The sequence below is a fragment of the Prionailurus viverrinus genome, chromosome A3 (genome assembly GCF_022837055.1).
Source record: "Prionailurus viverrinus isolate Anna chromosome A3, UM_Priviv_1.0, whole genome shotgun sequence".
In the NCBI taxonomy this organism is placed as follows: domain Eukaryota; kingdom Metazoa; phylum Chordata; class Mammalia; order Carnivora; family Felidae; genus Prionailurus; species Prionailurus viverrinus.
This window is the reverse complement of record NC_062563.1, coordinates 110,718,247-110,743,067: the sequence shown is the minus strand read 5'-3', so window position 1 is coordinate 110,743,067 and position 24,821 is coordinate 110,718,247. Positions and strand designations below refer to the sequence as shown.

The 24,821-nt window shown below is 38.2% G+C and overlaps 2 protein-coding genes across 4 annotated transcripts in view; one reads left to right on the top strand and one right to left on the bottom strand.

Moving 5' to 3' along the window:
* NDUFAF7 (NADH:ubiquinone oxidoreductase complex assembly factor 7) overlaps positions 1 to 4,877 on the top strand; it is a 37,947-nt gene extending 33,070 nt beyond the window's left edge. The window contains exon 11 of the transcript XR_007151265.1: positions 4,690 to 4,877. The gene's annotated coding sequence lies outside the window, so the exon portion shown is untranslated. The remainder of the gene's footprint in view (positions 1 to 4,689) is intronic.
* Positions 1 to 24,821, bottom strand: part of PRKD3 (protein kinase D3) — an 87,932-nt gene that overhangs the window by 7,698 nt on the left and 55,413 nt on the right. For all 3 annotated transcript variants that reach the window (XR_007151264.1, XM_047854606.1, XM_047854607.1), the window contains exons 8-16: positions 21,639 to 21,822; positions 20,090 to 20,213; positions 18,333 to 18,410; positions 16,986 to 17,262; positions 14,070 to 14,122; positions 9,713 to 9,785; positions 8,564 to 8,670; positions 2,063 to 2,224; positions 1,727 to 1,825 (exon numbers count right to left, since the gene is read on the bottom strand). Coding sequence is in view for 2 of the 3 variants with exons in the window: in XM_047854606.1 (XP_047710562.1) it covers positions 1,727 to 1,825; positions 2,063 to 2,224; positions 8,564 to 8,670; positions 9,713 to 9,785; positions 14,070 to 14,122; positions 16,986 to 17,262; positions 18,333 to 18,410; positions 20,090 to 20,213; positions 21,639 to 21,822 (1,157 nt within the window). In the remaining variant the exon portion in view is untranslated. The remainder of the gene's footprint in view (positions 1 to 1,726; positions 1,826 to 2,062; positions 2,225 to 8,563; positions 8,671 to 9,712; positions 9,786 to 14,069; positions 14,123 to 16,985; positions 17,263 to 18,332; positions 18,411 to 20,089; positions 20,214 to 21,638; positions 21,823 to 24,821) is intronic.

Below are 24,821 nucleotides of genomic sequence, written 5' to 3'. Positions count from 1 at the left end.
CCCAAGGATACTGTCAATAGGCAAATAACTTGAGTGTAGTAAAGAACTATGAGGCTGCTTGAAAAAGGAGCAAAGGTGTTTCCTGTGACTGTGGAATAAATTATTACTAGTGAGATGTTTAGATTTGAAAAAAGTTCTGTCTGAAGGTAGTCACGGTTACTACAATGTCCTTTTGGGAAGAAAGTTCTGGAAGTGTGATGAGCTTGGCAGAGCTCAGAGCACTTCTGCTGCCCATCTTCTAGTGATGTTCAGATTTTGGTGATTAATGATGCATCCATGCCGAACAAGCAAATGCCAAGTACTTTCCGGAGGAAATGCCCTGCCTCATAAACTGTCTTCACAAAAAGCATTATGATACATTGAGAAAAAAGAGATTTGGCCTCTACAAACCAACGGTACCAACAGTGCCTGGAGAGTGTATGATGAAGGTGTATTCAAATGCTGCTGGCTTTCTAGGACATGGACCCTCACGCACGTTTTTATGGTAACTGTTCCGTGCCATTATTGAATGTGATTCCCTCTTTGAGTATTGGAAGAATAGGATTATCGACCATGAAGACATATGAACTCTTCTGTTGTTAGATGCCGCATTTCAGCTAACATCTTGATAAAGAAAAGTTGCCTTGGCAGTTTGGCAACTGAATAAAGTGTGGCCATGGCTAGCACTTAGGCAAAAAGGCACGTCAAGTAAATGATGTGATTTGCCCTTTGTTCCTAACAGAGGTAAAGAGAGACGGAGTTTTAGCCTCACTGTAGGGGTGTGCGTCCTTTGCCCAAACTATTCTGAAGATCAAATGAGGTAACGACGTATGGAAGCACTTTATTTAAAACATCACGCCAACTACCAGGGAACCTTTTTTGGCCTCACAATGATAGGGAATCACTTTTAAGCATACAGGCATTGTAAAAGAATAGGATTACCTCCTTAAAAGAGTTGAGTAATTTTTAAAAATATGTCTTTTTCTTTGAAAGACGATCTGAGTTGTATTTGACTCAAGTGAAACAGCTGCTTGTCCTTAGTGTAGCCAACTAATTGTGCGTGTGTCAAATCTACATAAACAACAGTTTGAAGGAGAGAGTCTAGCTGATAGTTATGGGCACTGCCAACACATATTCCACAGGAAAATATTTCAAACTTTGGGTTTATGAACCATTTTGTAGGTTATTAAATAATTTTGGATCAAGGTCAACACTCTTCAGTGAAATGAAGTCTCACCAAGTAAAACAATCAGTGCATCACACACAGGACAAACACACACAAAGGGGATACGCATGTGAGTGATAGCAGTGATGGGAAATGTAATTCTGACATAGGTTTTGGTGAAAATGTTTGAAATAAAGTGCCCTAAAGAGGAAGAGGAGCTGGCTGCCTGCCTCAAAATCTATGTCCCCCAATGTAGGGTCACCCCTCTGCCTCATTTTATGGGGAGTTTGTCCTGAGCACCAGGCACCAACCAAGGTGGCCTCTCCTAACTTCATTCCCTGCCCATGAGGAGAAGTGACCTGCAAACAGTCTACATGCAAAAAAGATACTCCTTAAGGTCTGCTGAAGTCTAAAAAGTCTTCATGAAAATAAACAATATGAGTAAGTTCTGAGTTCAAATTATTCAAGGATTAATCCTCACTGGCAGTTACAGGCTAATTACTTCTGTCAATATGTTTATGTATCCGAACCGACACCACCGCCTTTCATTATACGGGCTCAAGGTTCCGGAGAGTATCTCACCTGAGGAAATGGCTCTGCTGATGCGAGCAGCACATTTTCTGGCTTTAAATCACAGTGCACAATATTTTTAAAATGTAGATTCCTCAAGGCAACAAGGATCTGTTATTGAAGAAAACAGTTTTTTCAGTGCCTGGAAAAAATCATAGTTCACCCCCACCTGACCTCTCGAATGGCATAATTGGAGAAGTCCACCACAGTTCGTCAAGATTTAACCAAAGTGTTAATTACTCTGTTCTCCATGGTTAATAATTCCCACCATATCCCTTTATGTAAAAAGCACTGCTATTTAATTCTCTCATTTTAAAGTATTCTCGTTTCAAAAAAGAGTTAAAATACCTGTGTCACCATGAATTTAGTAATTCGTTCTGGAAGTCGACTTTTCTCACTGGACAGAATCATTTCCAACATATCGCCATGCAGCTTTTCCATTACTACAAAAACTCGTTCCGGAGTTTCAAACATGCATTCCAGGTTTACAATCCCAGGATGGTGCAAATTCTGAAGAGTTGCAGGATGTTTATATGACCAACTTAAGTAGAGAAATGGTTTTACTATGCAAATATCTAGCAATGTGCTACGATTAACTGTATGCAACACATAGAATGGGAAGAAAATCAGCCTAGGGCAACAGGCACTAAAAGCAAACAAACAGCATCACGGATTCTGATTTGCCAAGATCTGTGGTGGAGAGTGGATGCACTGAGGGGAAGGAAGGTCCTCCTAACTGATTACATAATTGCCCTTGTCCATTACTACTCCTTTTCCTTCTCATCTTTTGTCTTCTGCCTCTACTCTAAGTTTATGTTGTCCACGAGTGGGCACCAACTGCCAATCAAACTTTATGGTCAATTACGCAGAGCTGTGGCTCTTTGGGGCTGTATCTCTGCTCAAGAAATGGTTCTGTTTTTAAGGTAGTTTTTTGTCTAAGCCCAGATCTTCAATCACGCCTCGATTTGGTCTTCCCTCTTTCGGGCTCAGCATCTCTACCTCCATCACCTCAGGTTTCTTGAGCACCACTACGTTACCAGGGCTAGTGAAATAGAAAGCTGAATGTGATATGGTTTCTGCTAATAAAAAAAAGCAATCTATCTTGTCGGTTTAAAAAAAAGCCAAAAACCCAAAAAACTTTCCTCAAAAGTAAATTTGAGAAGTCAGTCATGCTCAAAAACATTCAATGGCTTTTTACTCTGGACATAAATCTATTCCTCTGCTTGTATTTTCACATCTTCAATAACATGGCTTCATTCGCCCTATTCAATTTTAAACATGCTCTATTGGCCCAAGTGATTTAACTTTTATTCTTTATTTATAGAAATCTATTTTTCTTACGCTGTTTTCCTTATTATGGGTACCTAATTATGCCAAAAGGGCAAACTTCTTTTTGGCTTATGTGAGGCTGAGTGCCATCTCTATGTTTTTTGAACCTGCCGCCATCTCTCAATTCCCACTGTAACTGCCTTAATTTCAGCTCACGTTACCTCTCTTTGGGACGACTGCAGTAGTTTCCAGCAAACACCGTCTATCCATGTAGCAATACTTACCCCATGCTACTATGTCATGTGTATCTTACTCTGTAGCCTAGGAAGTTCCCTGGGAGCAGAGACTCTGTCTTACTCATTTTAGGTCAATGTCTGAATCATGGTTGGTGTTTTAAAAAATGACTAGCAAGCACGAAATAAATACTGTTTACTAATCAGTTTAAAACAACTTAATGAGGTGGTATTCCAAGTAGCAAAATATAAAGTGTCACAGCTTTATAAATAAACAAAAGTGAAATGCGTGTGATAATAGCGGTAAGCAAGGGGAAGACTCAGAATATCACAACTCTGATCAACTTAAGAGTTGGTAGTGTGGCTGGCTGTCCCCATGCTGTAGTTGTCCGTCTCCCACTCTCCTGTGAAGCCGTATGTATACACATACAAAACTAGAAGTACGCTGTAACATTATTGTCTCTTAACTTCTATTTGTTTAGATGTCCTGTTTCCTCTGGAGTCTGTTTTGGGAAGTTATACTTTCATAGAGAATCATTTTCTCCAGGTGTTCAAATTTATCTGATCAAGTTGGTCACGGCAGCATCTTAAAATCTCAAAATGCCTTTACATTTTTTTCAGTATTTGTGGTCATATTTCTTATTTTTTGCTTTCCTTAAGTTTATTGTTCATTCTTTAACTTTTTTTTTTTAAAGTAATCTCTACACCCAACGTGGGGCTTCAACTCACGACCCCGAGATCAAGAGTCAGTCGCACACTCTCCCACTTGAGCCAGCCAGGCCCCCGTCATTCTCTCACTTCTCAAGTTGGATTCTTAATTCATTTATTTTCATTCTTTCTTGTGTAAATACTTGAGCTTATAGTTTTTTTTTTCTGAGCAATAGTCTAAAAGCTGATATATTTTCATGATTATTGTCTAAATACTCTGACATCTTGACTTTGCTCTTTAAGAATTAAGATATTAAAAAATTTGTTTCAGAGGGCACCTGGGTGGCTCGGTCGGTTGAGCGGCTGACTCTTGATCTCAGCTCAGGTCATCACCTCAGGGTTGGGAGTTCGGGCCCACACTGGGCTTTGCGCAGGCCGTGGAGCCTACTTAAGAAAAAAAAATTCAGGAGGTGGGAGCTTTTTGTTTTCTGATTTTGTAATTTATTTCTAGTTTTATTGCATTAGGATCAAAGAACACTATCCTATGGCTTTTTTGAATTAATGAGGTATTCTTTGTTCTCTGTTTTTAGGACACAGATGTCAGTATCAAGTGGTTAGATTAGCTTCTGCTGTTTAGGCCTTCTACGTTGTTAGTTTTGGCTACTTCATCTGCCAGGACCACTAAGTGCTTGCCAGTTCCTCCCTGGCTCTAGTTTCCTTTTATAAATCTTGCCACTGTTAATCTGCTGTGATCTGCATTCTTCCACTGTCAAAGTGCCCTTCTTCAGTTCACTTACTGTTTTCCCTTGAATTAAATCTTACCAGATCATGACCCCCTTGGCCTTCTATTTGAGGAGGGACCTGGAGAGGATATCACGACTGGAGAGGTCAGAAAGAGCCAGCAAAACCTGCTCTGACTGCGGCCCCTCTTCCTGCACGCACCCCTGGCTCCCCCTGCAGTGTTTCTGGAAAACTCCTACCTATTTTGTAGGTCTGAACTCTCTTCTATTTTTATTAAAGACACAGTATACATTTCTGTTTATCATTTTTCTTGTAGCTTTTGGGTAATTTCCAAGAAGAGGTGGGGGAAATGCTGAATTTATACCACAGCGTATAACCAGAAATTTCTCTCTGAAGTTTCTGATGACATTTTCCCATTAACACAGTAGCCGTGAGAGTGCCACACATTTTCCCCCATTACTACTCTATACCTACCCTCTTCAGGCAGGGGCAAAAGACATTTTATATTACCTTATCCCCATGAAACAAAGGTAAAAATCCTCCGTTTCCTTCCTGCCCCACAACACGCTCCCCAGATGTGGCCGTGTTAACAGTTTACGTAGGTATGGACCCTTTTCTCTGCACAACCGCTTGTACACATCTACAAAGTAACACATTACCTTAAGGAACTATACAAGTGAAACCATTCCACGCTTCCATTCAAAATTTTAACAACGTGTTATGGGTTAATTCCCCACATAAACACATTTATTCAATAAATATTAAATGAGTATTTGCTATGTGCCAGTACTATGCTGGTAGTCTGGATTCATGAGTACACAAAATTGACAAATATATCTCATCTCACTGAGCTTATTAATTCTAGCAAGGTTGGGTAGACACTAGGTAATAAACTAGTAAATGACCCAGTGTGAAGGTGGTAGATGCTATGGAAAGAAGAGGAAGGGGTGCTGGGGGTAGATGGGTGGATAATGCTGAACGGAATGCAAGGGCCTCATGAGGAAATAACATCTGGGCAAAGTCTTGAAGGAGATAAAGGAATATGCCATGCAGATATGGGGCGTGCCAGCATTCTAGGCACAGGGAATAGCTAAAGCAAAGTCCTTGAGGCAGGACCATATCTGGCAAGTTTGAGGAACAGAAAGAAAGTCAGTGTGGCCACCATCTGGAAAAGAGACTCAATGTGTTGAGTGTGGTGTCTATGATGGAACCTTTTTAAAGAGATTTTGATTTAGCTGAATAGAATATGTGCAGATGTCCAAAAATGCCACGTTCTCATTTCTATTAAATTGATAGAAATACAGAGCTTATCACCAGGCACTCAAGAGAGAGGCTGGATGTTCCTGGGTAAACTGTAAGGTCACTCCTAAGTCAATGATTCTATAATTGTCTCTCCCTGCCATTGGAAAGGCCAAAAGTATGGTCTCAATAATATGCTTGGTCTTCACCCCATCCTTTCTTTATAAAGATGAGGACACGGTGGGCGCCTGGGCGGCTCAGTCGGTTAAGTGTCTGACTTCAGCTCAGGTCACGATCTTGCGGTCCGTGAGTTTGAGCCCCATGTTGGGCTCTGTGCTTACAGCTCGGAGCCTGGAGCCTGCTTCAGATTCTGTGTCTCCCTCTCTCTCTGCGCCCCCCCCCCGCTCATGCTGTCTCTGTCCCCAAAATAAATAAAAACATTAAAAAAAAAAAAAGATGAGGACATGGGGAAGAAAAACTACGGCTGTCGGCGGAACTGCAGGGGACTTACAGTACCAGGATCAACTACCAGGCTGCGTTCACCCAGACCTTTAGATTTGTTTAAGGAGGACTACGTACAAGAAGAATCAGGGGCAGTGACTGGAAAGTAAGGATGACCGGGCTGCCAGGGGAGGCGGGAACCAAAGGGTGGAGCGAGTGAACGAGTACAGAAATGCCTCGCGACCCGTGTGGAAGGGTCTCGCTGAAATGCTCATACAACCAAATCTTGCGGAATGAATTTCAGCAAATGAGTTACTATCTGAAACAAGTCTGCTTTAAAAAAAATGTATTTACCATATTCACATTGTTCTAAGAGAACTGTAATTCAAATATAAAGTAGCCTAAAGCTGGTCCTCACACTCAACATTCGCTGAACTTACACATTGCAAAGAAACTGAAGTCACAATTTTACACACACACACACACACACACAGGAGATCCAATGTGGCAGAGAAGAAAGAGCATGTGGTGTGGAGACAGACTTAGATTCACACTCTGAACCTGTCTTCTTCCTGCTGGATGATGTTAATTAAGTTTAGTTTCTGGCACAAAGTAAGCCATTCACGACATACGATTTGAACAGAATCTATAACAAAGAATATGGTATTAAATTTAAGATGAAAATAGTGTATTTGGAGACATACTATAACACTTAACTGTATTCCCCATAGGGCAATATCAATGAAAAAACCCAGAAGGACAGAATACAGTTTTTGCACTGTGCATTACCTGGAAACCCCTATATTTAGCTATTATGAGCCACAGTTCATAACACGACGAAAAAAAGCTTCAGTGTTTAATTCAAAGATGTGTTCGTGATCAAAGCGACAAGGATGAATCAAGTCTTAAGAATATATCCTTGGGGCACCTGGGTGGCTCAGTCAGTTGGGTGTCCAACTCAGGTCATGATCTCACTGTCCGTGAGTTCAAGTCCCACGTCAGGCTCTGTGCTGACAGCTCAGAGCCTGGAGCCTGCTTCAGATTCTGGGTCTCCCTCGCTCTCTGCCCCTCCCCTGCTCATGCTCTGTCTGTGTCTCTCTCGAAAGTAAATAAACATTAAAAAAAAACCCTTAAAAAATATATATCCTTAATGGTTTTTTTTTTTTTTTTTTGCATACTAGTTGGACAATGAGCAAGATTCCAAAATTAGATGTGAAAAAGATTTCTAACCATATCCTAATATAGTCTGAATGCTATTAATATTCTGTATGAAGGTAGTTTTATAGGAGGAAGCAACCTGAAAGGACCACAGGTAGCTTGTTGATCATAATCTTTTGATTATCACGCCTCTGAAAAAGAAGTGAGGCAAACATTACTGCTAGTAACTGATAATGTAATACACGTAAAATTAATCCTTTGTTTATACATTTCTTACCTGCTTCTTCAAGGAAGCCTAAATTCAGTAGACTATCTTCTTGAACTTCACCCACAAGCAAATGGGGGCTCTGACAGCATTAACTATTATATCACCATGATTTCTTAAATATTATGCAAAAGCTACACAGTAAATAGATATTTGCATATTATAAATGATTTAGGATATTCATAAAAATAAAGATAAAGCTACATTTTAGTCTTCTAGATGACCCCCAAAAGAGGTAAAAATGTTACATGAAAATAAGAAGACAGTAATTTATTTTATGGGAGTTAAGTCATTGTCAGTATATCTTTAAAAATACACCTCAGTGGACTAAACCATTATAAAATTAAACCTTTGGAGTTGTGAATTAATAAAATAGCAAATGCTACTGTTAAAAAGTCCACAATTTTTAAGCAGACTTTTTTTTTTTTATAGCAATTGCTATAATCATCAAGCAGATCATCTGTGAGAACTGAATGGGTATAGCACTGATCTCCTAATCAAATGTGGTGATACAGAACTATCAAGTGTTTTGAGCTTCTGGAGAGACAAATTAAGAGTTTTGTTGTTAAGATTTTACTTATGAAAATGTGTTCTAAACAAACTACTACCATAATGGCAGTTCTTGTAACTCCTAGGTTACTGTAACTTAATTTTTCCTTTAAAAAAAAATTTAAAAAAGACTTAAGGATTTAATGCAGATGTCCACCAACCTCTCACTAAGCCAAAAGGGCATAATATGAAAACAAAACAGAAAACAAGCCTTATTCTTATCAGCACAGTAAACAGACCTGTATTTAAAAACTCATAAATCAAAATTGAAACCAATACAAAGCAACTTGGTTTTTTGTTCTTTACCTGTAAAATAGCCACTTCATTACGGAGTTGACTTTCCTGTTTTGTGGGGAATCTCATCTTATCAATTACTTTAATAGCCACATCCCTTCCAGTCTTTCTGTGTTTTCCTATTAAAAAAAAAAAAAGTATAGAAAAGTAAGAAGCAGCAAACTGTCAGCTCATTTACAACATAAAAGCTTTATCAGGAAGTTGTCCACAGACCAAAACTGATATGTATTTACTCTTATATTTCTTTTCTTTGGCTGATTTTGTTCTCCTTCACTCACCTTTAATTTTAAGAAGCAAATTGTTTTCCCTTAATAGTAGCTGTCCCTAATGACAGCTCCATTACTCAAAACAGCAGGAAATTTGAATGAACTTGGGTGCTGAAAAATAATCTTTACCTTATTAGTTAACTACTCTTAGTCTTCAGAGACTGTCAAGATAGAAACACTGTATCAATGAATTAATTTTACTAGGTTCACTGAGTCAGCACAAAGTTATTTAACCACACCTGAGAGCAAGCCTGGAGGCAGAAAGGCCGAGGAGGAGACTACTTAAACAGTGTCAGCAAGTGAGGACTAGGATTTAACATTACCTTCCTTTTATACCTCGGATCATAGCTCATAAAAGTACTTTTATGTACAATTAGGTTTAATTAACAACCCTGTGAACTATGCAGGTAAAGGTTTATTAACTCCATTCAACGGATGAAGATACAAAGGCACGGTGAGCTTAAATGACTCTGCCAATATCAAGTCACAGTGAGATCTCAGGTCCTCAAATGTGATATAACATTCATCCAACAGCGGATGAACGGGGCCATTTGTGTTGGACATCCAGTAGGGCATAACCTCCTCACACACCGCCCAACAAAGCTCTGAGCCATTGATTTTTCCCTCACAAACATCTTTATGCTACAAGAAGAGATAAAGTAAGACTACTGTGGAACTAATTTCCTGATTCTTTGTTACTTTGTAATGTTTGCGGTTGAAATGAAGAATGAATACTCAGTTACAGTGAAAAGGGCTTAGCTGAAAGAATGCAAGTCAACCCTGCAGAAACAAGCCACTGGACAAAACTGTGACAAGACGTAACAGCTAGCAGAGGTTTTCAAATTTCACAATTTTCTGGCGTATGTATAATCTGCAGCAGGCTGCAGTCACTCACCTCCATAGACGATGCCAAACTGGCCTGAACCAAGCACCTCATCGGCAAAGATCTGGTAAACAGTACTAATGTCCTATTTGGGAAGGAGTAAGCAGCATTATTTGCCCTATGAAACATGGTCAGCATCTCTAACTCTTCATTCTAACACTTGAACACATTTTTATTTTTATGAGGCAGCTAATTTTCATAACAAATATTTTATGAATATAGACTTTCCATGTCCTAGAAAAGCCCAGTTTTAATACTATGACTCTTAATATGCAAGTATAATATATTCAGCAAGATCTTTGAGGGGGGGAAATGCCTTGAATAGAAGAAATCATGCATTTATTAAGTAATCATCTATAAACAGTAAATTAACATAAAAAATTAAGAACAGTATTTTACTTATTTCACCAAAGAAATTTGCTATCTTTGATTTGAGAGAAAAACTCACAAGGTTCATATTATCGAAATTAGGCTGATTTTGAAAGGCTGGTGACAGCGTATGTGTGAGAAAGTCTGTCAGTGAGACCCACTCCCCAATCTTCTCCCCTGCCCCGCTCTCTCTTGGTGGTGGTTGCTGCTGTCAGAATATTCTTGGGAGGGCAATCCACAGCTCTTCGATCCTGGTCTCCCTTTTGTTTGGGGTCTGTGCCAGTCTGCATGAAGTCAGGGGCTCGATCTCTGTGGCTCTTACATTCCCAGCCAGTGCCTGTCTCACGGTAGTAACTCAAATAGAATCACATAGGCCTCAATTTTCTCAATTGGTAAAGGGAATATAGTAACACCTATTTCACTGGATTTTTAAGCAAAGTAAATAAAGATATCTACAAAGTGTCAAGTCTAGTGCTTAGCATATAAAAATCAGTAATTCCATAAATCTGATTTCCTAATTTGTTTTAATTAGATAATCTTAAATTGTTGACTCCCCTGGGACGTTTTCTCATCTGTAAAAAAAAAAAAAAGTATTGGTCTACATCCCTAGGTTCCTCCTAATTTAAAAAATGCCTATGATTTTATGATTATCATCAACATTTATTGAACCCTAACTGTACACAGGGCTCTGCAAAAGGTAGCTAATTTGTGGAAGAGACCTAGTTAAGAGCCTTATGATGTATTTGGGAAGCAGAAAAATCTATTAAAAAGATAAGGAATTCAGGACATATCAGGGTCAAATAAGTACTACATTAGAGGCTATCCTAACACCTTGTCTTTTACTAACTCACCAGAATAACCTACACTCTCCACTCCCTCTGAAAAGCATATATTGACTGATGTCTACCACAGCCTAACAAAATGCTTGTGGCCGGTATCCCAATGAGTAGTTCTTAAAACTGAATTTATTCCCCAAACCATTTTGCCAAATGTACTTGTTATAGATTACACAAAATTAAATATAAATATATTTGATAAGTCAATGAAACACACAAGATTTCTATGAAAACTAAGTAGTTTTACAAACTCCAGATTGGGGGAGTGCGGATTCTGTTCTCAGAATATTTCACAAGTATCCCTGGCTCTACTTTAAAGAAACAAAAATAGGAAATTATAGATATTATGGGTGTTGTATAATAAGAATTTGGCCTTTTCCCCTGGTTTCTTAGAGAGAGACTCTTAAATCCTGGGAATTTCCCAAGTCACAGGAATATCTCATTCATGTAATACATGAGCCCTTTAGATCACACCTGTGTTAAGCTAACAAGATGACTTAGGATGAGGAAATATCACTGGAAAGACTAACCACGTGATTAGAGGATTGGGGCTTTGAACAGTCCAAACTCAGGGGAGGACACAAGGGGGCAGGAGACTGAGTTCAATCAGGTAGCCACTGATTCAGTCAATCATACTTAATGAAACTCAAAAAAAACCTTTGGACACCACAATCCAGGTAACTCTCGGGGCTGGTGACACATCTATGTGCTGGTAGGGTTGCATACCCGGACTTCAGCAAGAGAACGCAGAAGCTCTACATTCAGAACCCTCCCAAACCGCACCCTAGGTGTCTTTAGTTGGCTGGTCCCGATTTTTATACTTCAGCTGTAATCAGAAGTCCAGAGCTTTCCTGCGTTCTCAGAGTCACTCTAATGAATTATTGAACCTCAGTATGGGTTCGTGGGAATCCTCTGGATTTGTAGCCAGTTGGTCAGAAGTACGGGTGACCTGGAGACCCCTGCACTTGTGGCTGGTGTCTCAAGTGCGGGCAGCCTTTTGGGAACTTGTACCCTTAGTCTGTGAAGTCTGCACAAAATCTGGGTGGTTACCATTGGAACTGCATTACAGATGTGACTGCCACAAGAAAGACAAAGTGCAAGTCTGCTTAGCAGACCCATAAGAATCTCAGTCCTGTGACAACAGCAAATGAATGTGCATAGGTATGTTTTAAGTTATAGTGAAAATTTTAAGGTTTGTAAGAATCATTTTTATATGCTTCCTAACTTTAATCAACTTTTTAAAAAGTTTAACCAACCAAATTTTGGTTCTAATCAAATTAGATGAGGGGATATGTGCTATTCAAATAACAGCTGCCAGAAAAGGTTTTTTCACAAAGATCAGCTCTAAACCTTTCCCCTTTTCAGCTATGAATGTGCATGTCCCTCAAGCTCCTTCAAAGTTAGTGACCTCACGTTGTTACTCCTCCTTCCCTCCCCGAGAATCTGGTATCTCTCGTACCTGCCACTACAACAAGAGATACACAGATTACATCTCCTTGAGACCCTCTATTTCCCATAGCGCCACTGGATAAGGTGTCTTCACCGCAATCCTAGAATAGGCAACGTTTATATGCTAAGAGCTAGAACAGCTGGATGCCCCAGGTGGAAGATGGTGAGAGGTTTTTATCAGAGAAATTTATATATAGTCAATGAAATATTTTATGACTTCTTTTTCCAGCCTTTTTTCTTTCTAATCCATGGTTGGCAAACTAGTTGGTAGGTCTGCTGGGTCTTTTTGTACAGACTCCTGATCAAAGAATAGATTTTACATTTTTAAATGGTTAAAAAAGAGAAAATAATGGTATCTTTCGACACATGAAAGTGACATAAAGTTCAAAATCAAGGGTCCATAAATGCAGGTTTATTGGAACGCAGCCATGCTCATTCCTTTCTGTACTAAGGCTGCTTTCTCACTACCATGGCAGAATCAAGTAATTGGGTGTGGTCCACAAAGCCTAAGATATTTACTATCTATCCCTTTATAGAAAGTTTGCTGGGGCGCCTGGGTGGCTCAGTTGGTTAAGCGTCCGACTTCAGCCAGGTCACCATCTCGCGGTCCGTGGGTTCGAGCCCCGCGTCGGGCTCTGTGCTGACAGCTCAGAGCCTGGAGCCTGTTTCAGATTCTGTGTCTCCCTCTTTCTCTGACCCTCCCCTGTTCATGCTCTCTGTCTCAAAAATAAATAAATGTTTAAAAAAAAAAAAAAAAAAAGAAAGTTTGCTGACCCCTGTTACAATCCTCAGCACATACCTACATATATACACCAGCCAAACTGAACCTATTCACTATTCCTTACAAGTCCTGTATGTCCTGCTTCTTTCTATGTGCCCATCCTGGTCCCTGTCTTGTATGAAGTAGTATTCCCTGCCCTCACCCTCTCAGCCCTTGAGTCAAAATCCCTTTCCATCCACTTGGGCACAGCTCAGGATTCACTTCTTGTAGGAAGCTTTCTCTGCTGACCCAGAAAGAAGTGGTCTCTCCCTTCTCTTTGAACTAGTCTGTCACTATGTAATAGTCTACTAACACTTATGAAAAAGTTAACTTTATTTTCACAGTTAAAAAAATCTGCCACACTTTCCTTCATAAGGCAGAATTCCTTAAAGAAGTTATCAGCCCCGAAGTCTAGCCTGCCTGGTGTCTTTAGGCCAACTGGTCAATACTTTGGCCTAAGAATTATTATTTTTTTGAATTTTCTTTAATGTTTATTTATTATTGAGAGACAGAGAGAGACAGAGCATGAACGGGGGAGGGGCCGAGAGAGAGGGAGACACAGAATCCAAAGCAGGCTCCTGGCTCCAGCTGCCAGCACAGAGCCCAACGTGGGGCTCGAACCCACAAACCGCGAGATCATGGCCTGAGCCGAAGTTGGATGCTTAACCAACTGAGCCACCCAGGCGCCCCATATATATTTTTTTAATTCAAGTATAATTAGCATACAGTGTTATATTAGTTTCAACAGTTCTATATGTTTCTCAGTGCTCATCAGGATAAATGCATTCTTAATCCCCTCTATTTCCCCATCCCCCCATTCACTTCCTCTCTGGCAACCACCAGTTTGCTCTCTGTGTTTAAGAGTTTATCTCTTGAACTGATTTTCACATCTTCATTTACCTATTTTAATTATCAAATTTGCATATCTTAGCTATAATTTTCAATTTTTACTTACCACATTTTCCTGGATCTGACAGTTAGATACAGAGATACTAGTAGATAAATCTTCTGTAAAACAGAAGAACGATGTAAGAGCAAAGAACAAAATTGTTATAGGACTTAATAATATTAACATCTGCTGACATGCAAGTGCCCACAGTACATTAAGTTTTATAAACTGGCTGAATTAAAAATTGGCTAATTATGTTCTTTAAAAAAATATATCCACACACACAATACTAACCCAGTAACAGGAAACTGGTTAAATAAAATATGAAACACCCACACAAAGAAATCCTATCTAAACATTTAATGGTGTAGAGCTATAATACTGAGTTAGAATGCTATCCACAGCATATTAAGTTAGAAAGGCAAGTTGTAAGGTAGTAGCAGCATCTGATGAAGAAAATGATACTTCCGATGAGTGAGAGAAGTAGGGTTGGGGAACAAAGCCTACTCTTCATACACTTCTATACTGCCTTCATTTTCTAAAACATAAAAAGCATGCATTACTTTAGTAATAATAAAATTTGGGGTGCCTGGGTGCTTCAGTCGGTTAAACGTCTGGCTTTGGCTCAGGTCATGATCTCGTGGTTCATGAGTTCAAGCCCTGTGTCAGGCTCTGGGCTGACAGCCTGCTTCAGATTCTGTCTCCCTCTCTTTCTGCCCCCCTCCCATCATGCTCTCTGTCTCTCAAAAACAAACATTACAAAAACTTTTTTAAAAATTAAAAAATTAAAATTAAAAATTAGACAAATCTACATATACTAGCATTGAAATATATCTGATATATATTAAATAGTGGATAAAAGCCAGTTCCAAAAAGAACAAAGAGTATGACCACACTTTTCTACAAAAATAAAATATAACAATACAGCACAGATAGCATAAGCTTCCCTTCTCCCCAAAGCAAGAAATATACACCAAATTGTTCATAATGGTCTTCTGAAGGAGGAGGTATAGGACCAGGAAAAAGGGGGGGTGTTACAAGTGTATAGGAAGGACTTCTTCATCTTATATTCCATAATGCTGTAAAATTCAAATGTCTGTATTATTTTGGTACGCAACGGAAGTAACTGACAAGAGAAAAGGGCAGCATGGGAAGTGAGTAAGAGATTAGGTCTCAAACATCTAGAATCTTGGAGACAACTCAAAGACAATATGAAATTTCCTTTACAATCCCAAATACAAAAATTAACAAAATGTAAGCAAACTATGCATCAAAAACTATGCATCAAAAAATGACTGTCAAAGCCTGCATTTAAAAATATTAAATCAGTCTTAAAATATTTTAAATAATTAAAATATTAAATATCAATGAAACAAAAAAGGCACAGCATCAACGATACAGAAGTATCTAACACTATGCTTTCCAATTGTTCTGGTTTCCTAGTGTCAATGCAGATTGTTTCAAAGGCCTCCACTGTCCAGCTCCACCCAGTTTTAATTTCTATTGCTTCCCAGAACTTTACACCACAAAAAGCAGCAGCAACAACAACAGTATTACCAGTGCATCAGGAACTGTGCTACGTGCATTGTATGCATTTATTATGATTCACACTTTAGATGAGAGACTGTAGAGACCAAGGTCACACAGACAGTAAGCGGCACGACTGCGCATCATTCTCTAGCACTCTCACGCAACCCTTCTGCTTTTCGAGATTCTCAACCCGAGGGAGGAGGTCCATGGATGATAGGCTAGAGGAGGTTCCCACATCCAGTTATACATAAAATTTGTATGTATGCTCCTGTATTATTTTCTGGGGGAATAGGTCCATGGCTTTAGTTAGGTTATCAGAGTTCTGTCTAAAATCCCCCAAAACTTTAGCAGCACTGTAAATATCCATTAATTCATCCTCTTAGAATCAATGTTAAACACCAAACATGGTCACGGTCATTATCTTCATCCCATTGATCACACCTGTCTCCTTAACTAGAATAAAACTAGCTCTCTACCATTCCCTTTTAGCCTTTCCTATCCTAACCTACTTGGGATCCAAGGTCAAGATCCAAATCATGAAGTCTCTGCTTACTCCTTCTATCCATATCCGCATCCTCCAAGTAATGCATTACTCGTTTTTGCGCACTACTGCTTTATGCTGCTACCTAACACTTACTTATGTATGTGTGTCCTATCTCCCTTAATTTCTGTGTTTCTTTCATACTCTAGCTCAGAGCCTAACATAATGCCAAGAATAGGTGCACAAAATAATACAGTTGAACAGAAATAAAGTACATGTAGGAACTGGTTGATACCTATTTCAATTTAAATATATGTCTAATAAATGGTGTTTCCCCAGAAATAACATAATACCAATGGCGTAAAAGTGACATTATATTATGGCTTTCACTTGATCCTTTACAAAATTTAGCTTTTATTTTATAAATTTTGTTGGTGCAAAGAACATGTGTTTCAACAATTTTTTTTAGTATTTCTGAATGTCTTAATTCAGTTAAAAGAAAAACAGCATTTCTGGCTTCATAGATTTCACAAATATGATGTGAACCGTAATTCTTGATCACCTGTTTATATCCCACCATGAAGCAAAATACTAATATTAGCAATTTACTTTAATCCACTGAGAGTTCATGGAAACCAAAGACTGTTCTATTCCTTACTGGTTCTCTTTCCTCGAATGCTGACAACCCCACAAAGTAGGTACTATCACAGACAGGTGAAATTTTGCCTAAGATCACCTAATAGGTTGGCAGAGCCTGGAGAGGGAGACTGACTCTGGAACCTTTTCTTTCATACTGGGGGTTGTATGTATACACTATAACCAACGTGAATGGTATAAAGGAATTAACCCACAGTATTGGTTACTAACGATGAAGCTTAAAATGAGTGTTAGAAATACATAAACACAACCACACCCACAAAACGCTTAAGAACCAAAGGGGGGAAAAAGCCATCAACAAGCTTATTGCTTACTGTGATCTTTCCCTTGCCCCGGAGAAGTGCAAACACTTGCTTGAGGGGTAACAGGCATGAGAGCTTGGCGAATTGCTTTTTCCCAGCTCTGTGCTACATCAACTCCAATTCCAGTGGCAGCAAGAACAGGATTGTGGGAACTGTCTCCATTGTTCTCCCCAACAAAGTATACCATAGTGTCAGTGATGATTTCAAAACAGTGTGGGTTGCTGCCTTGTGAAATGTTTGTGAAATCTTGTGGCGAAGATATGCGGAGAATTTCTGAAAGTGGAATTTCCTGCAGTAAAAAATCAAGCATTAAAAAATATAAATACATCTTTGTTTTTATTTTCAAATACGCTAAACAATCAAAGATACACATTTCTAGCGAATGCACTAAGATGAACACAAGTATGTGGTACACGGAGCACGCAGTCAAGTCTTACAGTAGTATCTGCCATCAGTGATCTGCCAAAGGCAGAGCCTGGAGCGTACTAACCCAGTGTTCCAGCAGGTTGTTAGAATGCAAGGAAGGAGAGGACTGGGGAGAGTTAACCGCCACTGTATCCAACACTTGTCCCTTTCCAACTGTCATTAAATCAACTCAACAATTACTTCTCTGCCAGCTGCTGTCTGCAAGATGCAGCCCTCAAAGGAAAACAAAGCAAAAACAACAGCAAAAGGAGAATGCTAGCACAGGTTGTTCACGCACTCCATTCTGGTTCTGCACACAACTGTAACAACTCTGCATGTGTAGTCTACTCCCTGAGGCAAAAAAAAAAAAAAAACAAAAACAAAAAAACAAAAAAACCACACCAAAAAAACCTATTTAAAAGAACCCAACCAGCTCAAAGTCATCAGTTTCTGATCTCTCTCTTAAGGATACAATCGCTCCACTTACAATTTTGTTTGGTGTCAGTCTGTGGCATGGCCAAGTGTGGAACAAGCCAGGCAAAGAAGACTATACAAAAGCGAAGCAGCAGCATGTGGGAATCGGGGCCTAAGATCAAATGGAGCAGGGAGAACATGGATACCACACCGGCCTCTTCTGGACAGGCAATGATCATGAACAGCCCGATCTAAATCATGGTGTCCAGAAGGAAATCAGCAGCAACCTGACAGGCAGGCCAAGACCAAAGGAACACAACAAAAAACATCCTTTGGTAGCAGGGCTGCTGTGGGGGGTGAAATGGAGGGTGGGGGAAAACTGTTTCAACAAGGAACTCAAGAGTGACTTATAAGCGATATTAGGCAGAGTCATAATACACAGTATATGCCAATATAATAACTAACAAATATTACTTTAATATACCTGGAAAACATATGATATTTTAATGTATGTTATTTTTTTAAATGTGGAATCTTTACCTTGTAATACTTTGATCCAGATTCATTTTGAAATAATGTGAGACATTTGCTGTCCAGTCTCCAATAATGCCTCTTTCTCTATAAAATAAAGGGCACACAACTGTTAGGTATAAAAATAATGATTCTTCCAAAGTACCTGTGCCTTTCTTTCTTTTTCCTTTCATTTCTACTCATAAGTTTGTATGTCTGAATAGGTTTAAAATTCACGGGGGTCAAAATTCTGCGAACAGAAAAAGGATATATAGTCATAAGCATACTCGAGTCCACCCTACCCCACGTAAGCAACGGTAGTAGGTTTCTGGGAATCCTTTTAGGGAACTTTATGTGAGCACGTGCAAATACACGTGTGGTATACATGTACTGATATGTAATTCATCTGTAGGCTACATTTCTAATTTACCTATTGGCTTGCCAGGTCAAAAGATATGTACACATGTAATTCTCCTTGACAGTATTAATTATCCTACATATGATTTGATCCAATTTATAGTTTTATCAGCAACATGAGTACCTATTTACTCAAACCTTCACTAATCTAGTATGTCACTAAATTTTTTGATCTTTGCTGTACTGATAAAAAAAAAAGGTAATTCAGTGAAATTTTAAATTGTACTTTTTATTCAATATGAGATCAAGCTCTCATCTTTAAAAGTCATTTGTATTTTCCTGCCTGTGAACTCTGTAGATATTATTTGCCCATTCTTTGACTGTTTGTATTTTTTTTTTGAATCAATTTGTTGGTATCCTTTACATATCATGAAATGAATCCTTGTCTAGAACATGACTTCAGAATACTTTTTTCAGTTTGTCATTTGTCTTTGCTTTTTTTGACACGTGGCTTTTTTTTTTTTTAAATGTTTCTTAAAATAATTTTGTAAAATGAAGATTTTGGCTGTTTTAAGTTCTTAGCCTAATTAAAGGGAAGGTACAGAGATTTCTCATATATCCCCTGTGCCCACACATGCAGAGCATTCCTGTGACCTACATCCTTCTTCTGAGTGGTACATCCACTACAACTGATGAACCTACACTGACACATCATAATCACAAAGCCCATAATTTGTAAGAAACCACCAGTCTTCCAAAGTATCTATACCACTGCATCCCCATCAGCAATGAATGAAAGTTTGTGTTGCCCTACATCCTTGCCAGCATTTGGTGTCGACAGTGTTCCAGATTTTGGTCATTCCAATAAGCGTGTAGTGGTATCTCACTGTTGTTTTAATTTGCATCTCCCTGACAACATATGATGTGGAACATCTTCGTCATATGCCTGTTTGCCATCTGTACAGATCTTCTTTGGTGAGGTATATGTTAAGATCTTTGACTCATTTTTTAATTGGGTTGTTTGTTTTCTTAGAGTTGAGTTTTAAGTGTTCTTTGTATATTTTAGAGAAGTCTTTCATCAGATGTCTCTTTTGTAAATACTTCCTCCTAGCCAGTGGTTGTCTTATTCTCTTGATACTGTCTTTCGCAGAGCAGGAGTTTATAATTATAATGAAGTCCCTCTTATTATTTATTTCATGGATTTTGTATTTGATGTTATATCCCCAGACCTCTTCTGAATCTCTACTGCTCTGCTGGTTTGTAAAGATATTTCAACGTTCTGTCTTTTGAGAACTCTTTACAAATGTAACTACAGTTCCAATATACTATGTCTTAATACATATTACATCCTCATTTTGATTTTAAAAATGCACAAAATAAAGTACGTAACAAACTTTCACTACCATATTAAAATATCTGTGACTACTGACCAGGGTGTCCCTGCTGGTGTAATGGACCATCCACCCTTCCTTCACCATCGTGCTGCTCTTCCTCTTTGTGTGCTTGATGGACTGTACAACCCTCATCAGCGGAATATTACTGCTTGTTGACGGACTACAAAACATTTAACATTTATGATAAAATATTGATAATTTGAATTTTTAAAAAATCCTATGAATACTGTAAGCTCACTGGCCTTTTTAAAGATAACTGAGCTAAATTTTTTCAAAATATCTTACAGAAATAGGTTAAGAAAAAGAAATTAATCCTTTCATGATGATACACAGTTGATTTATAAAAGACTAAGACAATCCTGAAAGTCCTCATTATGTGTCATCAATATTTTTTGGAAGGTCACAACACAAAACAATGAACAGAGCAGAAAGAATCTTCCCCAACTGGAAGATCTGGAGCCTGGAAGAGGGTCTCAATCGGGACTGCTGTTGAGAAAGGTTCTTTTGCCCTAGGCAGCATGATTAATTAGTAAATTCGTAACAAGGTAAAAAGCAAGTATACCTATTCACAAAATCACATGGTTCAAATGTCAAATTCCATTTTTCATGTTGTTAGGAAAAAGTATTTCTAATAGATACTAATAAAATGATTTATAGCTACCAATTAAGACAATAAAATAAAGTACTGCGTCAAATTAGGTAATATTGAAACATGGGTCAGAAACAGCACAGCTGGAAGTAAAAGAACAATTTGACGGGATATGTGTGAAAAATACATGGTTTTTCAATTTGAATCTCAGTTAAATATTTTCTCTTAAATTATGAAATATTCATGATTAGGAAGCTAGCCAAGTTCTCTTCACAGTCTCCAAACTGGGTAAACAGTAAGTTTTAGTTCATAATGATAATAGCTGCAATCTAATGACAAGCCAAAATGAATAAATGACCACTCAGTTAAATGATCCATTTTCTCTAAATACTTCTTTGTTGCCAGTGAAGAACAAAACCTGCCAAAATATTCACATTTTATTACAAAGTAGTGTATCCTACAAAGCTGTATACACAAAAAACTGAATTTCTATAAACATAAGGGGATATTTATAAGTTTTATAATCCAATAGCATTTTGCAAAGTGCTAACAGTCTAATTGTGGTAAAATGAAAACTGCCCCCAAATTTGTCACCATCATCTCTGTGCAACATTCGGCAGGTATATATTCTCACTGGTGTTTCTAACATCTGATAATTTGCCTAAATGAAGAAGCTGGTTGCTTTAATTGATAGTTTAATTCCGGCACCTTGTGGTGGCTGTTCCACAGCCAGATATAATATCTAGACTACATTTAAATAAAGCATTTTTCTCTTTAACAAGGATTCTCATACTTTCCCATCTTGAGTAGATGGCCAGAGTGTATAATTTATTTCAGAAATACTGTGGTGCATGTAAAGGAATTAGCAATACTTTAACTGGATTGTGAATTACATTCTAGGTTCCATTGAAAGAAATGTGGCTTTTTCTTTCTTAATGAAGCACCTGGACTAATCCTGCATTTGGAAGTAGCTTGCAATACACACACGTGCATTACCTGATGGTTTTCACAGCTTCCTCATCTCTTTCCACATCAAGATCAGACGGATCCAAGAAGAACATTTTATCTTCTGGAGGAGATGGTTCTTCAATGTCATCCAAGCCCCGGCTACCATCACTGTTCATGTCACTACTGTCAATATCCATTGGTATATCTGTATCTGTTCCCAGACTGGAAGGTTCTGGCAAAGTTTTAAATGAATTCAGAGTTTCATACTAATGGGAGAGCAATACATGTAAATAGAAAAAGTATATGAAATGTGAAAAAAAAAAGGTTTTAAAACTCTTAATGAAAATAGGAAAATATCTTTATGGATAAAGAGGTATTTAATTAAGGAAGATATAAAATGCACACACCCTAAGGCAGAAAATTAATTAATTTGCTTAAACAGAACTTAGGGGCGCCTGGGCGGCTCAGTCAGTTGAGTGTCTGACTTCGGCTTAGGTCATGATCTCACAACTCGTGAGTTCGAGCCCCGCATCAGGCTCTGTGCTGACAGCTCAGAGCCTGGAGCTTGCTTCAGATTCTGTGTCTCCCTCTCTCTCTCTGCTCCTACTCCGCTTGCTCTCTCTCTCTCTCTCAAAAATAAATAAAAACATTAAAAAAAATTTTTTTTAATAATTAGAACTTAAATTTCTGTATGACAAAAGATACTAGAAGCAAAGCAAAAAATTAGCCACCACTATTGTATGTTGGGTTAACTGGTCCAGGGCAATTTGTTGGGGAAAGATAAATAGTCTGTTCCAAAAATGGTGCTGGGAGAACTGGATTATCTACATGCAAAAAGGTGAAACTGGACCTCTTTTGTAAACCAAATACAAAAATTAACTTAAAGTGGATCACAGATCTAAATGTAGGAGTTAAATCTATAAAACTCTTAGAAGAAAACACAGGAGTAAATCTTTGTGACCTTGGGTTATGCAAAGCCTTCCAGATAGAATACCAAAAATATAAGTGACAGAAGAAAAAATAAAGTGGACTTGATTATAATTAAAAACTTTTGTGCTTCAAATGATACCTCAAAAAAGCAAAAAGTCTGCCCAACAGAAGGGAAAAAAGTATTTACATATCATATATCAAATAAGGGACTTGTATCTCAAATGTTTAAAGAACTCTTAAGACTCGATAATAAAAAAATAAACAACCAGTTGAATGGGCAAAGGACCAGAGTAATAGATATTTCCCAAAGCAGATGTAAAATGACCAACAGGTATGTGAAAAGATGTGCATATCAATTAGCCATCCACGAATGCAAATCAAAACCACAAGGAAGTATTACTTCATACTCAGTAGGATGGCAACAATCCAAATGACAGATAATAACAAGTGGTGGTAAGCTTTCAGAAAAACTAGAATCCTCATACACTGCTGGTAAAGTGAGTGTAAAATAGTGCAGCTGCTTTGGAAAACAGTTTGGCAGTCCTCAAAATTTTAAAACACGGAGTTACCATATGACTCAACAATTCCACAACTAGGTATCTACCCAAGTGAAATGAAAACATATGTCCACAGAAATTGTACTCAAAATGTTCATAGCAGCATTATTCATAAAAGCCCCAAAGTGGATACAGCTCAAATGTCCACCAACTGGCTGGTGAAGAGATACATAAAATGTGGTATCTTCATGCAAAGGAATGCTATTCATCAACAAAGCAGAACGAGTACTGATACATGTTACAACATGGAGGAACCCTGAAAACATTAAGCTAGGTCCAAGAAACCAGTCACAAAAGACTACATATTATGATTTCATCTGTATGAAAAGCTTAGAATAGACAAACCCACAGCGGTAGAAAGTTGATTAGTGGTTGCCATGGGCTAGTGGGGAAGAGCAACGAGTGACTCCTAATGTGTATGGAGTTTCTTTTCAGGGTAATGAAAAATGTCCTAACACTGGACTGCACTGATAGATACCTAACTTTGTGAATAAACTAAATGTGCCAAGTTTGCAAAGTTTCTCAATAACACTGCTTAAAAAAATGATAATCCAGAACTCAGAGAAGGTATTTACATCAAGTATAACTGACAAAGAACTATTAGGTAGAATTATCAACAACTCCCTGCAAATCAGTAACAAATAAACAGAAAAATGGACAAAACATGTGAACAGATAATTTATAGGGGGGAAAAAAACCCCTTAAGAACCAGTAACCATTTGAAAGATGTTCAAACTACTTAGTATACATTAAAACCAATATAAATAGTATTTCATATTCATCTGTCAAACAGTAGTAAAGTACAAAAATACATGAACCATAAATCTGGAGGAAACTTTAGTCTATAGCAAAGCTGCATTAATTCAGAGTAACCCAAATGAGAAAACCAATCACGATCTGTCAATGGTGTTAAATAGCAACCATAAAAAACATGCCACAGGGGCACCTGCGTGGCCCAGTCAGTTGAGCGACCGACTCTTGGTTTTGGCTCAAGTCATGATCTCATGGTTTGTGAGTTTGAGCCCAAAGTTGGGCTCTGCACTGACAGTGTAGAGCCAGGTTGTGATTCTCTATCTCCCTCTCTCTCTGCCCCCCACCCTCGCACTGTCTCTCTCAAAATAAATAAACTTAAAAAAAAAAAAATGCCATAAAAGAAAACATTAAAATCTTAAGAAATTCAATTTCCATTCCTTATACTTTTCATCCTACAGAACTACTTACATTTAATTTTTACCAGTCCTGTAAATGTTAAATAAAAATTATGCTTGGATGATGGGTATTGAGGAGGGCACCTTTTGGGATGAGCACTGGTGTTGTATGGAAACCAATTTGACAATAAACTTCATATATTGAAAAAAATATATATATTACAGGCAAACAATAAAAAAAAAATTATGCTTGGAATCATTATTCCTTCCCTCCAAAAACATAATCACTACATAATCTTGAAAAAAGAAAAGAAAAAGGCATATGAGGGAATATGTTTAGCAAATGATTATTTGATGGAGAAAGAGACAGTGAGGCAGCACAATGTGTTCTAATGACTATGGACTAGGAAGCCAGATCATATGGGTTCAAATCCCAACTCTATAAACTGTTGGCTATATTTCTTGGGCAACTTATTCAATGTATTTGTGCCAAGTTTACTCATCTGTAAATACTTAACTCAAAGGGCTGTTCTTAGGTTTAAATATCAATGTCTGTAAAGAGTACAGAACTGTGCCTGGCACACAGAAGCAGTCAG